General features: G+C 43.6%; 1 protein-coding gene across 3 annotated transcripts in view; it reads right to left on the reverse strand.

Moving 5' to 3' along the window:
• Positions 1-14,132, reverse strand: part of SLC25A21 (solute carrier family 25 member 21) — an 847,107-nt gene that overhangs the window by 22,325 nt on the left and 810,650 nt on the right. For all 3 annotated transcript variants that reach the window (XM_029598981.1, XM_029598980.1, XM_029598982.1), the window contains one exon: positions 4,914-5,095. In XM_029598981.1, the coding sequence (XP_029454841.1) occupies positions 4,914-5,095 (182 nt within the window). The remainder of the gene's footprint in view (positions 1-4,913; positions 5,096-14,132) is intronic.

Below are 14,132 nucleotides of genomic sequence, written 5' to 3' on the forward strand. Positions count from 1 at the left end.
CCTATACTGCCAAGCATTTTTCTGGCTTTTACTGTCACTTTATTCACCTGTTTGGCCACCTTAAAATCATCAGATATAATTACCCCCAGAAAAGGCAGAGGAAGGAGCAAGAGAAATAATATTGAGAGGGAGAGAACCAAAGAGAATGTGATTGGGGATGTGAGACAGAGAGAAGCAGAGAGGGGGATATTAGAGGGAAGACTGTTGAGAGGAAGAAACAGAGGGGAAATTGAAGGCTGAGAGAAGGCAATGGATTTGACAGACAGGGAAGAGGAGTGTTGGGTAAGAGAGAACTTTAATAGTAAGAGAGATACAGAGGCAGAGAAAAGAGGAAAATGAGATGAAATAGATCAATGTCAGACATGGATGTGATGAAGACAGAAAGAAAGATAGGAAAAGTAAAATGGAAAGGAGAATCTGGAAATTAGAAGATGGACAAAAGGAAAGCAGAAAAGAGCCTTTGACAAATAGAATTAGAAATAAAAATCAACAAGATAGAAAAATCGAAACTTTTAGATTTATGCTAGGAATATATAATGCAGCCAGTGGTGGATTTATACCTCCAGTTGCCCCTACGGGCACGTGGACAGGCAGCTGCACCCCAAACCTCACCCTGCACAAACATGTAAAAAGGGCTTTCCCTCTAGTCTTTACTAAATGTTTTTCCTCTGGCCAACTTTGGGAGAATGTTTGCAGTTTTGGTCCCTCCCTAATGGTATACCCATCTCTTTTGGGGATGAGTCTTGCTCCCTATATATATATATATATTGATGGGTCATATGCTCAGACTCAGAGGGAAGGTGTGCTGGAACAGAGCAAGATGGGTTAAGTGTTAGTGAGTAGAGAGGAGATTTTTGGTGGGTCTCTGCTCACCAGTGCAGTGGAGTGAAGATTAGAGAAAGAGAAGTTACTACAAGGTGGGCTTTACAGACTGCAAAAGAATAGAGAAGAGTAGGGATGTGCATCGGGTGCCCGATCGTTTGCGCTTTCGGGTTCGTGTGGCCGCGGGGAAATCTCGTTTTCCCACGGATAGGCTTTTTTTTTTTTTTTTAGTAAAAAATCGTTTTTCGGCTTAGCGCACACTAACAAAAAATAACAAAAAGTAACAAAAAAAATGGTTTTTGTTAGTGCGCACTAACGATTTTCACGAAAACTTTGGGGAAAAAGTGTTTGTTTCTTGTTTTAACCGATGTATAACGAATTAAGAAATATCATACGATATTTCAATTCGTTATAAAAACGATTCACATCCTTAGAGAAGAGTGGAGATTTTTTGTGAAGAGGAGTTTGGAGTTTTTTTGAAGAGTAACCCATGCAGGAGGGCAGTCCCTTGCTCGCAGGGCTGCTGTTGGATGGCCGTTGCCTGCTCACAACCAGTTGTAACCCTTTTTTGGATTTTATGGTAGTCCAAGGGCACACAAAAGAATTTCTCTTGGGGCTATTTCCTTTTTCCATGTCTCCAATTTTAACAAGTCCCAAAAAGTGGATTCTTTCTATGAGGAAAAGACTTAACCTTTTTAGACCCAGGCGGTGAACAGAAATCCTCCCTGAGGTGTCTTATTTTCCCCTTTGGCGATTTAGAACTGTAGAAACAGGCAGGACATGATGTGGGTGTTCAAAATAAACTTGACTTTGGTTTGCAGAAATTAAATAAATGTCCAATTGATGCATTGTCTTACTTTAATCTGGGTCATAGATAGCGAACTCTCTCTCTTTTTCACTCTGTGCAGGTGTCCTTGGTACTACTCTCTGGAGCAGCTCACTCCTTTTTCTTGTTTGTGGGGTAAGGGTCCCAGCTGGGAAGGGAAACCTATTAAGAGGAATCCCCTAAATTCAGAAAAAAGTCTCGTACCTGCAGTCCCAGATGTTCCCAGCTTGTGTCCTGTGTTCCACAGAGTGGAGCTCCAGTTGGGGTCTCCAAGTTGATCTTGAAGTTTTCTGTTCTGGACTGTTTCAGTATTTAACCTCTTAAGGGGAAAAGTCCTTTTCTGGATTCCAGCAGGGCTTTTACAGTCCAGCCACACAGTGAGGAGGGGTGGTACAAAAAAACCTCCTCTCTAAAACACAACTCTCAAAAATCCAAAACTTCACCACTGGATGAGGAGTCACTGTAATCCTCTCACTAGCTGGAAAGGAATAACCAGGTCTTCTCCCTCCTGCCCTGTGGATATGGGAGTTGCCTCACCTGCAGGAACAGGATTCACTCAGGCACAAACAAAATCCTGAAAAACTCTTCTTACTAAAGTATTTTCTAATCTCAGGAAGGGATAGCTTCTACCAGGCAAGGGGAGACTGGAAAAAGATCAATGTCCCAATCCAAAACCAGGACAGGAGTAAAACAGCTCCTAACTCATCAACACTCAAACTCAATTGATCACATTCACTAAAACTCCAATCCCCCTTCTGGACAAGTACTAAACCAAAGCAGGCAACCTCAGGGGAAGATGCTGCAAGGAATGGTCTGTCCCTCCTAGCTGTTACCTACCAGGCAGGGATCTAAGGCCATTTAGTGGGGAACCAAGGGTTCCCCAATAGTTAACAGTGAGTAGTGACTGCTGGTGTTGGATGGCAGTTGCCTTCTCATTGACCAGAAGCAGTGGGCTGTGACTTCTATGCTATTTTTTAAAGAGTTTTTTGAAGATCTGTTTGTAAAAGGTTTTGTAAAAGGTGACTGTGACTGTTGGCATTATGATTTTGTGATGCTCTTCATGATTTTGGCCATCCTGGTTTGAATTTTATTTTAAACTTTAGTACATTTTGAGTTGAGCATGCCAGCTGACTCCTTACTGTGTTTTTTGGGATTTGCTATATCTGAAGGACTCCTCTACCAGTGAGTACCAACTGATCAGTGACTGTGAATGGTATGACATCAGCTGATTGTGACACAGCTGTCCACCATAGCACTGAGGGCCACAGAGGTGTATACCTCTTCCCTGCCAGTGAACCCCGACACTCAGGATGGGTCTGTTGAGTTTTGAGTAAGTAAAAGATCCGGAAGAAAAACTGTAGCCCTTGAATAGTTGGCCCCAAATCCAAGAAGGGGCTACAGACTTAGACACACACAAGATGGCATATCCTTACAGCTAATGATGGATTTCACATAGCAGAGCATCTATCCCACTTGGGTAGCTGCCCATAGACATTTTCCTACTCTGCCTATTGGTAATAAGGTTGCCAACTGGCTCCAGATTTTCAAGAAAGGTTGATCTAGTCTTGGATTTATCCCATTGCAAGCTAGGACTTGTAGCTCTGACTTCTCTATTGCAGTTCCTTAGAAAAGCAAGAATACAAGTCCCTGCATGCAGTGGGGTAAAATCAGATGAGCCTGTCCTGAAAATCTGGAGCCAGTTGGCAACCGTAATTGGTAAATATGTCCTGAATGTAGTGCACTAGTTGAGTTTAGTAGCTGTCTTGCTCTTGGAGTAAACTGGATTCTCTGCAGATAGCTCTTATTAGGTCAGTGTAAGAAAGATCCAAAACTATTGTGACACATCACCGCTTGTGATGTGCTCCAAGCACCTGTCAGATCACCTGAAAACAACAATCTGCCCAAGCTCCTGCAGCAAATAGCTCCTTTATGTTCCTTCAGTACCTGTTCTTCCAGATAATGGTGCAGTGCTATGTCCTTGAGGCACCAGGGTCACTCCAGCAATGTATAACAGGTATTTAAATACAGGTTGGCATAAACGCTATGTAGCAAGTAAAACACCCCTCTCTGCTGTCTTCTGTCATACTGCTATCCCCAAGCAGAAAGTGCTTCATTCCCCTTACAAAGATATCTCCACCTGGAGTGGTAGCTCTGCGCCAACTATGGTCCTGCTTCGACTAGCTCTTCCTTCTCTGGCTACCCTCTGCTTCCCTGAGCATCTCCTCCCCTAGAGAGACTTCATGTTATTAAACCAAATCCTTAATTAGTCTCACCTAGATTCCCCAATTAATGTCACATTCTTCTGCCAGCAGTTTCTTACTCCAGACTGGCTTTAGTTTAAGTCTCTTTAGGACTACATTTCCCAACAGCTTCCTGTTCTCTGCCCTTCTCTTTCTTAAAATGGCTTTACCTCTTTTCTCTGCTTTTGTTTCTTCTCTGGAGTTTTTTTTGACAGCACCTACATGTCTCTAGCTAGCTACTTTCTCATCATACCTGAACTGTTACTGGCTGTGTACGTCATAGGTGTACTCGAGTCATTGAGACCACATAAGTCCCCCCTTCAGGAGGGACATCTGTTTGCTCACACCTAGAGAGGGAGCCTACATGGTCTTGAAAACTCATATGCAACTTTTACCAATAAATAATACCATAACCTGCCAAGAATCCCATGACTGTATTGTGACTTTTTAACTATTATGTTACTGTATGTTGTATGTACAATGACCAGTTTGTTACATGCACAGATGTGATCCAGGATTAAATAATTTTATCAAAACAAATAGTGTCTCACCAAGTGCAGTGGAGCTGTTTATATAATTCCTTGATAAGAAATTGGCAGCCTATCACTGCTAAATATGTAAGAATTAACATGTGGCATGGATATGTTTTTTTCCAGCTCCATGTACTGTATTTAGTATTCACAACTTAAAAGCAGCAAATGCTATTTTTGTGATTTTGTTTTCTTTTCGGCTGGTCCCACACCTTCTCCCTTAAACTCTCTGAAGTCACCTCTGCAAATGACAGCTGTCTGCAATACATAAATGCTAGACAACAGAACAATTTTACTATAACATATCATTACTGAGTAAACACACCATATGGATTCTATATAGCAAAAATATACTTTTCACAAAATATGGTGACATGCTACAGTTAAAAATGTTTGTGTGTATACCTGGGAGCACCTAAAATCGCCTCAGTCATGTCCAAAAGAAAACTTGTTACCAGCAGTTTGCCCATGTATTAAACAAGAGATTATTTTTACCCTTCTTCCTGATAAATAGTTGCCATGGTTTTAAAACAGGATCTGTACTTGATCACTCCAGGCTCAGGCTGAGGTCCTTGGATTCTACTTTTTGCCACGTCAAAGGGGATATTGATAACAGAAGCAATAGTCCCTGAGACCAGTCCGATCCCAAATTTTCGGAAGAACTCAAATACCGGGTCCTTAGGGAAAGAAAAAAAGAAAAAGAAGAAAAGCGGATAGAATGGTTGGTGAAGATAAGAGAAGGAAGTCCCCTCAGATAAGGTTCCATGCGCCATGAAATGCTATGCACTTAATCGGAAGGTTTGCCCAACACATCACATGCATGTTACTTGAGTAGGAACCCATTTGGGTTTTCTGGACAATCCCATTGACTGTTTTTGCACATAAATTGCCAAAGTGCACATTTCCTCATACAGAATTTATAAACACAGTTTATAAAGAGGTACTGCTATGCCATATGGGGATGATTTGTATAATTGGCCCTCACAATGTACTTAGTATTACTGTATCAAAACGGCAGAAATCCAAGCACACTATTAGCTAATTGGCCAGAATATTTTACAAATGACAGCAATTTCCACAATGAAGTCTACTAAAATGCTCATTTGTGTACACGAACTCCAAACACACATTAAATTAAAGAGACTAATCTCAGTCTGTAGTCATTCTCTGCTGTTTTTTAAAATTTATTTTCACACGCAGCTGATCCCACTGTAATAAGACGTGCTAGCTTTCTGCCATTACCAAACCAGCTTGGTGTGAGAGCACAACAGCCTGCAGCGGCCAGTATCAAAGAGCAGTAATCCCGCTCTGAGAATTAGCTGCTAAATTTGCAACACATTGTTCTTCAGTCTTTAGCCTCATTTTGCAGGTTGGGGATTGGGGAAGCAAGGGCTAAAACGTTATAATGGTGTGAATCGAGACAATTCTTTTTTTTTTTTTCATTTTAAACTTTATTATTTTCTTCAATAGTTAACATCATGAAAACATAAGAAAAAATGTGATACAAATCGAAAAGTTTTTTTTTTACAAATATATCAAAATAATAATCACATTGGGGCAGATTTTCAAAGGGGTACGCGCGTACCCCCCGAAAACCTGCCCCAAGCTCCCCCTGCATGCGCACGTAAGCCCCGGGGCTTTCCTGGGGGGTGTGTTGGGGGCGTGTCATGGCGGCGCGTCATCCAGGGGTGGGGCCGCTGGCGTGGTTCTGGCCCGGGGGCATTTCAGGGGTGTGGCCGAGGCCTCCGAAACTGGTCCTGGGCCGGGGAATCGCGCACCGGCGGCTGGCCGGTGCGCATGAGTTACGCCTGCCTCAGGCAGGCACAACTTTTATAATAAAGGTGGGGGCGGGTTTAGATAGGGCTGGGGGGTGGTGGAGGGAACGGGCAGCATGCGCAAGGCTGGGCGTGCGCAAGGTGCACAATTGTTCACCCCCTTGCGCGCGCCGACCCCGGATTTTAAAAGATACGCATGGCTACGCACTTATCTATTAAAATCCGGCGTACTCTTGTTTGCGCCGCGTCCGCTAACAAAAGGACGCGCTCGTGTATTTTTTTGAAATCTGCCCCATTATTTATAGCACATATCCCATAAATGGGGGGAAAAAAGAAATACAATATATGGAATACCTTCCATACATATAAACTTTCCCATGTAATGCCCTATTATGAATCGATACAATTCTTAATTGTGTTATTGCATCTTCACTAACAGGGCAATTTAGAAACCCAGTAGGCAGCCTGCAGGTCTATGTTTACTTTGCACCCCCAGCCCCACAAGTGAATTTTCAAAGGGAAACTTACCACACACAACTTGGGTACCCTTTTATACCTGCAAACTTTGCATTTGCATGGAGGCAGGCGCAACATATGCACAGTGAAACGTGCGTGGTGATTTGAAATTGAAATCATCTTGCATACTTTCCCTCCCCCGACCTATCCCCACCCCTTCATTCTCAGGGGGCAAAAGTATACACGCTGTTACTTTTACCCAAACTGAGGGGGACAGTAGGCAAACAACATTTTTATGTGAGTAAAATGTGTGTTTACCTGCGTAAAATCTTCCGATTATTGCCCCCTAAGAAAGCACTCTTACCTGATCTCAGGATTTCTGGTTTTAGATTTCAATCAAAAGTGACCGAGAAAACAAAACTGCAGATTAACTTGCTAAATGGGATGGGAAAAGAATCCCTCCAGAAATGATGCAGGAAGCAGCTGACTTGCTGGGGGCATTTGGTTGGCAATGAAAGACAACCGCAGCAGCTTCCATTATGTTTGGAAGGAAAAGTAAGACAAGTGAGGTTTTTCATGGAACAGCCAGATCTAGGAAAATACTAGCAACATTGGCTAAACAATAAGTTAATGGAAAAACAATCATCTTAGAAAGTGAGACACTTTACATTCAGCCAAAAATAAACACCCAAACTTGTTAAAAATAGGAGAGCAGAATCCCTAATACTGTGTGATCAGTCTACCAGTATGAAGGACTTAACGGAGCCCAACCAACAATAAAAGTAAATTTGTAAAAAGCAGCTTTTTTTAGTTCCATGTGCAAAGCTGCACGGTTATTTCCAGGCCATATCAGAAATGCATACCGGGACGACATGGAGGATCACCTTCCCTCACCCTCAAATGTAGAGAAAAGCTTCAGTGCCTGCACAATGGCAATGGGAGATTTTGCTTTAACTTATTTCAATCTGCAGGGCTTGGAAGGTGGGAGGAGGGGGAATGGAGACAGGGGCAAGCCATAGGAGACAGAGGCCTTTTCTCAATCCTGAGCCCAGGTGTCTCCTCAATTCCTTTTTCTTCCAGATCTAATCATAACTTCCTGCTAAAGCCCAAGGCACTGCCACATTTAGTCATCACTTCCTGCTCTGCCAATTACAACAGCTCATCACTGCAGAGTGCTGGGAAGCTGGAGGCCCAGTACAGGAGATCCAGTCTCCCCGGCGATGGATTTAGGATTTTGGTGTCCCTAGGCACTGTTGGTGCTGTCACACTCTTTCACCCTCCTCTTCCCCACCAGTTTGAACAACAGGGAGCAGAAAGTCTAAGGCACAGTCCTGGCTTCCTGTGGCAACTTAGGGATAGATTCTGTGGTAAAAAATGAAAACAATCTGAAGCAAATTGGCAAACATTTCCATCTTTTACATTACATTATAAAAATAAAGTAGTTTTAAACTATAATTACTACCATAATTTATTTTGTTTATTGGGTGAAGAAAAGTGATCTCAAGTATCAGTACAAAGAGGAGGTCTAAGGATGGGGAAAGGAATGAAGGGGGATCAGGAATTGGGATGAGGAGAAAGCAGGAGAAGGAAATAGGACTAGAGATGGAGAGGATGGGAGATGGGTAAGAGTAGGAATCTGAGATGAGGAAAAGGGAGGTTCTTAGATTTAGGAAGGGGAAGAGGGAAGGGTTGGGGGAGTGGGCTCCAGGATCTGAGGAGTAGAGGTAGGAAGGAAGAAGGGTTCCAGGATCTGGGGGATAGAATTCAAGATCAAAGGAGGGAGAATCTGAATTGCAGTGGGTGGGAAAGGGAGGAAGGAGATGTTCCTACCATGCTCCAGTCCTGCTCCTCCTTGCATCCCCTCTCTAACATCCCACCCAATACCACACACAAACGGCATGAACTCCTCCTCTCTCACACACATGAACACTACCCCTACCCTTGTTCCCCCCTCTCTCTCATACATAGACAAACGCCCCCTAACTGATCCATCTCTCATCCCCCAGCCACTCTTCCCACCCTTTAATGATCTCTACTCAGACCCTCCTAATCTTCTCAAAATGATCCCTCTTTTCTCTGTATACTGCAGGCTCTCCTATTCCTTAACTGGCTGCATGAACCATACTCAAGATCACAGTTACGTGTATGGTTCCCCCTCTTGGTCCAGACTATGAAGTACTCCTATGCTTGGGGTAGGAAATACCACATGATACATTAAATTTACTAATATAAGATATCTTCAGGTTCATAGCCTGAGTGGGGGATGAGACAGGGTCCCAGTCACCCAAATACCACAATTCTGTGCCCTTCCCAAATAACCTGACTTGTGGCACCACAGACCAGATAAAATCATCACACCACAATAAAACAGTCATTAACCTTTTTACTAGTATTATATAATTAGACAGTAAATCCAACCGGAAAATTAAATGGGAAAAGTACAGCACTGAAGTACATATCAAATAACTTTACTTCTACAATGTATGGCGTGTAAGTCAGAAAACAAAAAAAATGAAAGAGGTAAGCGTGGTTTTAAGGGTAGGGGCTAAGAGGGTAAAAGAGAGGCTAATTAACAGGGGGATTAGGAAGTCCGATCCCTTAACTGGGAGAACTGGGAATGAACTGGTTTAATTGGTAATTGCGTCGGCGTGCATGTCTACTGAAATCCCCCCACTTGTGCAATGGAGGCAGCATTTGCACACACAGGCGCGTGTCCATATAAAATTGCACGCACATTCAGCCTATTTTATACCATGTGTGCTTAAACGTGCGTATGTTATAAAATGGCTGCGTCCTTGGGCGCGAGCCGGCATACGTGCGTACATGTGGGCTCGCACGCCAGTATCAAAGTTACGGTCATTATTACTGCTCCTGCCTTCTTAACTTTCTCTCTCTCTCTTCTTTTCCTTTTTTTTTTGGTGGGCTTCTCCGAGGCCATGAATATTAGATTTGCTGCTGTTCTATTTGTGAGCCTCTTGGTCGTTGTTTCCTGTTGGTGTAACATTCTGACCTCCTACCAATTTTCTGAGCGAGGAGGATTTTTGCTCAATTGTACACTTGCTTTAAAAAAAAAAAAAAGAAATAAAGGACTGAGTCAGCAGCTTCTTAGTGTGGAAGCAGGTTACTAACACTCTCCCTATGGGATTTTTCTATCTAGGGGCAGTAGAAGGGGTTTTGATCATTTTGATTCCTCCTATTGTTATAACTTCACCTTTTTAAGGTTCGGATTGCTGGGGCTTAAAGACCTTTGGAGCATGCCCAGTGCTTCACAGGGTTAGTGGGAAGAAGATAGAGGGAAAGTGGGGAGCTGAAACTTTTCCCAGGGTTTCAATAGAGAGAGGACTGAAGACCAGATATTTCTCCAGGATCTCCAAGCAAAGTGGTTGGAGAACTGGAGATTCCCCCTGGATCTCACAGAAGGCAATTCAAGCATTTTCGTAAAAATGTTTTGAGGAAGAACTTTATGCGAAGATTTTTGGATTTTGACTGACCAGTGCCTGAGGGAAGGGCAAAGCCCCGAAATTCTAAAGGACTGGAATCAGAGAACTTTTACTCCTGAGGGAATTCTGTGCAAAAGAATTGAAAATTCTACAACAAAAATTGAAAATTCTGCAAAATTCTACACATTTATTTTCAAAATAATGTAATATTTTTGCAAATTATTTTGCATTTCAGTGCAATCCAGTATTTTCATAAGAGGAGGTAAAAAGGAACAGAAGCAGAGGTCAAAGGAGAATTAATTTACATCTCCACCTGCTCTAGGCCAGGGGCAGCAACCCACAGCATTGGACAGCTGAGCAGACAATGACCACTGCCACTATCTGAATCAGCTCCAAGTCTCACATGCAGCAGCAGGCGTCGCATTTAACCAATCATCTCTCGCTGCTGTGGGGCCAGTCTCACACAGCAGGAGATGATGTTTGGTTAAATGCAACCTCTGCGGTGGAAGTCAGAGTCTGCTCAGCTGCCCAGTGCCAGGGCACACATGTCAAAGGCTGCAGACCTCTAGCTCAGAACAAATTGAAATATGAATCCCCCTTGGCCTCTGCCCCTATCCCCATTCATCTACTTTCACCTCATACCTCGAACCCCCACTAGAAACACCCTTCCCCTTCCCTCTCTCACTCCCCTCTCTCACTCTCCACCTCCCCCTCCCCTCTCACTCTCCCCCTCTCTCCCTCTAAATCTCTCTCTCCCCCTCGCTCTCCTCCTCTCTCTCCTCCCCTTCCCCCCTCTCCGATTGTAGGGTCCTGGCCTTTGCACAGTGCAGCTTGCTAACCTCACCCATACCGCGCTGCCTCTGCTAGGGATGTGCAGAAGGAAAACATTTGTTTCGATTCATTTTTCGTTTCGCCGGGACCCAAATTTGTTGCATTAGTTTCATAGGGGGAAAAACAATTCGTTGATTAGTTTTATTCAATTTCCGTTTGCCATTAAAGTCAATGGGGGAAGAATTTGCAGCCTATTTTTGGCTGCAGAATTGGGGTATTATATCAATTCTGATGAATTCTGGGGAGCAATCATAAGAATGAGAAAAGAGCTCCAAGGTATTTAGACTATGGGAAAGTGGCACCAAAGTGGCACGAATAGCCCAAGGCACTGTAAAGGGGCAAAGGGGTACCAGGAGTGGCAAGAGTGCTTTAACAGAGGTGCAAAGCAGCAGTGAGAGTGTCAAAAACACACCACAGCTTCAAAAGAGAGCACTGATAACAGTTGCATGAACTCTTGAAGGCAGCACGACAGGCAGAGTGGCATCAACATCCTACAGCACAATGAAGGGGGAACATAGCAAGCAGAAAGTGTGTCAGAAAAAACCACAAGGCGCCGATAAAGGGACAAAGCAGCAGATAGACTAGCACCAACACACTGAGGAACCATGATAGTGGCAAGAACACCACAAGGAGTAGAATCATCTGGTGTATGGCAGCAAGGCAGAGTGGCAGAAAGTTGATAGGGGCAAGACAGGCTGGCAGAGCAGAGGTAGTCTGGTCCCTGTGGTTTTGATAGGGGCAAGACAGGCTGGCCCCAGGGAGAGTTCCCTTTCCTTTGAGCAAGAAAGGGCTCCCTAGAATGGGTTCGCCCCTAGAGTGGGGTGTTTCCATTGGCGTCTAGTAAGCTCTTGCTGGTCTTTTAAAATCTGGTGGATGTAGCAGATATACAAATGAGAAATTTGAAGGAGGAGGTTTCCATGTGAACAGCAGTTGAACATGGGTCAGTGGGCGTTAAGAGATAGGCTGGCTACATCCGGGGAGAGTTCCCTTTCCTTTGTGCAGGAAAGGTCCCCCTACAATGGGTTGGCCCCTAGAATGGAGCATGAGCCTTCAAAGTGGGGCGCATCGACGTGGAGGAGGTTTCCATGTGAACACCGGTTCAACATGGGTCGGCGGGCATTAAGAGAGAGGCTGGCTACACCCGGGGAGAGTTCCCTTTCCTTTGCGCAGGAAAGGGCTCCCTAGAATGGGTTGGCCCCTAGAGTGGGGCACGAGCCTTGGAAAGTGTTGCGATGTGGAGGTTTCCATGTGAACAGCGGTTCTGGTTCAACATGAGTCAACGGGTACTAAGAGAGGCTGGCTACACCCGGGGAGAGTTCCCTTTCATTTGCACAGGAAAGGGCTCCATGAAATGGGTTGGCGGTCTAGTAGTGCAGAATTCCCCCAGGACTAAACTTTTGACCCATTCAACTAGTTAATAGAATAGGTGAAGAGAAGGATGTAAACTTTTGGGCCATTAACTCAAAAGACTTGTATTTTGGTTAGTTGACTTACAGTTGAAGATTTTGACTTGTTGGAACCCCCTTTTGGAAATTTTGCTTGGGGATTTTTTGGACCAGTTCATGCCTGAACTGGAACTGCACTCTGGTTATCCCACCCTCACTGGTGAGGATATTTTGAATCAGGATGAAGGTGCAATAATCAGAATGGAAGTGAGCAGAATAACGATGGACAGAGAAACCATTTGCTTTTTGCTGATTCTTATTTTTGCCATCTTGATCTGGATCCTCTTGTTTAAGTTACAGTAAAGACTATTTTTTATTTGAACACCAATTACAAACTCCAGTGCTTTCATTGAGTATGGACGGACCCTTTTTTTATTCCTGGTTTCTCACTATTTTACTGGTTTTGGCTTCCCTGCTTTTATTTTTCACTATCTGGCACATACTAGAAATCATCAATAAAGAGTGTGAAATGGTCACGGAGATTGTGGTGGATAGTGCCAGGGGATCTAGAAGAGAAATCTTCCTCCCTGTCCGGACTTGAACCCGGACCCATAGCACCCCTAGAAGAGGATAAGGCACCGACACAGAGGACAAGTTACCACATATGGCATTCAAAATCAAAATGGTATAACCCTGCAAAGCAAACCTAAAAGGACCTAACAGAGGCATGGGTTTTCTAACTCACTATAGGTCATAAATTGACTGACACTGTCACTTTTATCACTCTGCTAAATCCCCTCCCCCAACCCTTGCCCTTCCTACTACCTTTGCAATGTAATCTGTGATTCAGTTGTATAAACAAATGTTCATCCTCTGCCTTTGCTAAGGGAGTATTGCTCCTGAAAACTAGTCAAGAAATGTGTTAAGTTAGTCCGATAAAGAGATATCACTTTATACAATATAATTTTTTTGTTATTGTCCTTTATTTCCATGCCATCTCAAAAAATAGCATGAAGCATACCTTTTAGTTAAATGTGCACTAAACTTGTCAATATCTCCAAAAAGAAAACTGTCAAAATAGGTCATACAGTTTCCTTTTATATCACTTATAGTATTTGAATCTCCACCATATACCCAGTACGAGGGACAGAAAATACTCACCCCATTGCCGAACCAAAGTCTGCTTCAGTTTGATTTTTTTGGCCTGAAGGCAACAGACCTGCTGTGGCATAGTTTGAACCTGGACACGCCTGATATGACTCACCAAAATCTGAGCTAATGTTAGTGGCGCTCCAATTGCCATTTTTGATCTGAACACTTACCTGTCATCTCACTGCTACAAGACTGTTGTCAGAGTTCATGGCTTGGGGAGAAACACATTCAGATCACTAGAGATCTTCTTATTCAGCCTCACCCCAATTATCTAGGTAGAATTGAATCAGCCCACAGTTATGTCATGAACTTTCATGCTTAAAAAACAGGAATGAGGTTTGGCCACACAGCGGAGGTCATAGCATTGTACAGTGAGGCACAGAAGAAGCCTGCTCAAGTCTCCTGTTCCAATGGAACTAGAAGGCTATGCTCAAGCATGGGATGGAGGAAAGGTCACTACTGCTATTGTGACAACCTGTGCAATGACAAAAGCAGCAATAATGGGATAGTCTCAGAAAAGACTTCCCCTCTAGCCCTTGGTAGACAAGAGAAGTCAAAGCAACCTGGGCAGAACATCTTGGGAGAATATAAAGGGCACAATTTTCATACTGTCTGCACTGAGACAGAGTCTACAGGTACTTTTGCCCACAGATTTTACACCATATTTTAAAGAGA

This window comes from Rhinatrema bivittatum, chromosome 4, assembly GCF_901001135.1.
Source record: "Rhinatrema bivittatum chromosome 4, aRhiBiv1.1, whole genome shotgun sequence".
In the NCBI taxonomy this organism is placed as follows: Eukaryota; Metazoa; Chordata; class Amphibia; order Gymnophiona; family Rhinatrematidae; genus Rhinatrema; species Rhinatrema bivittatum.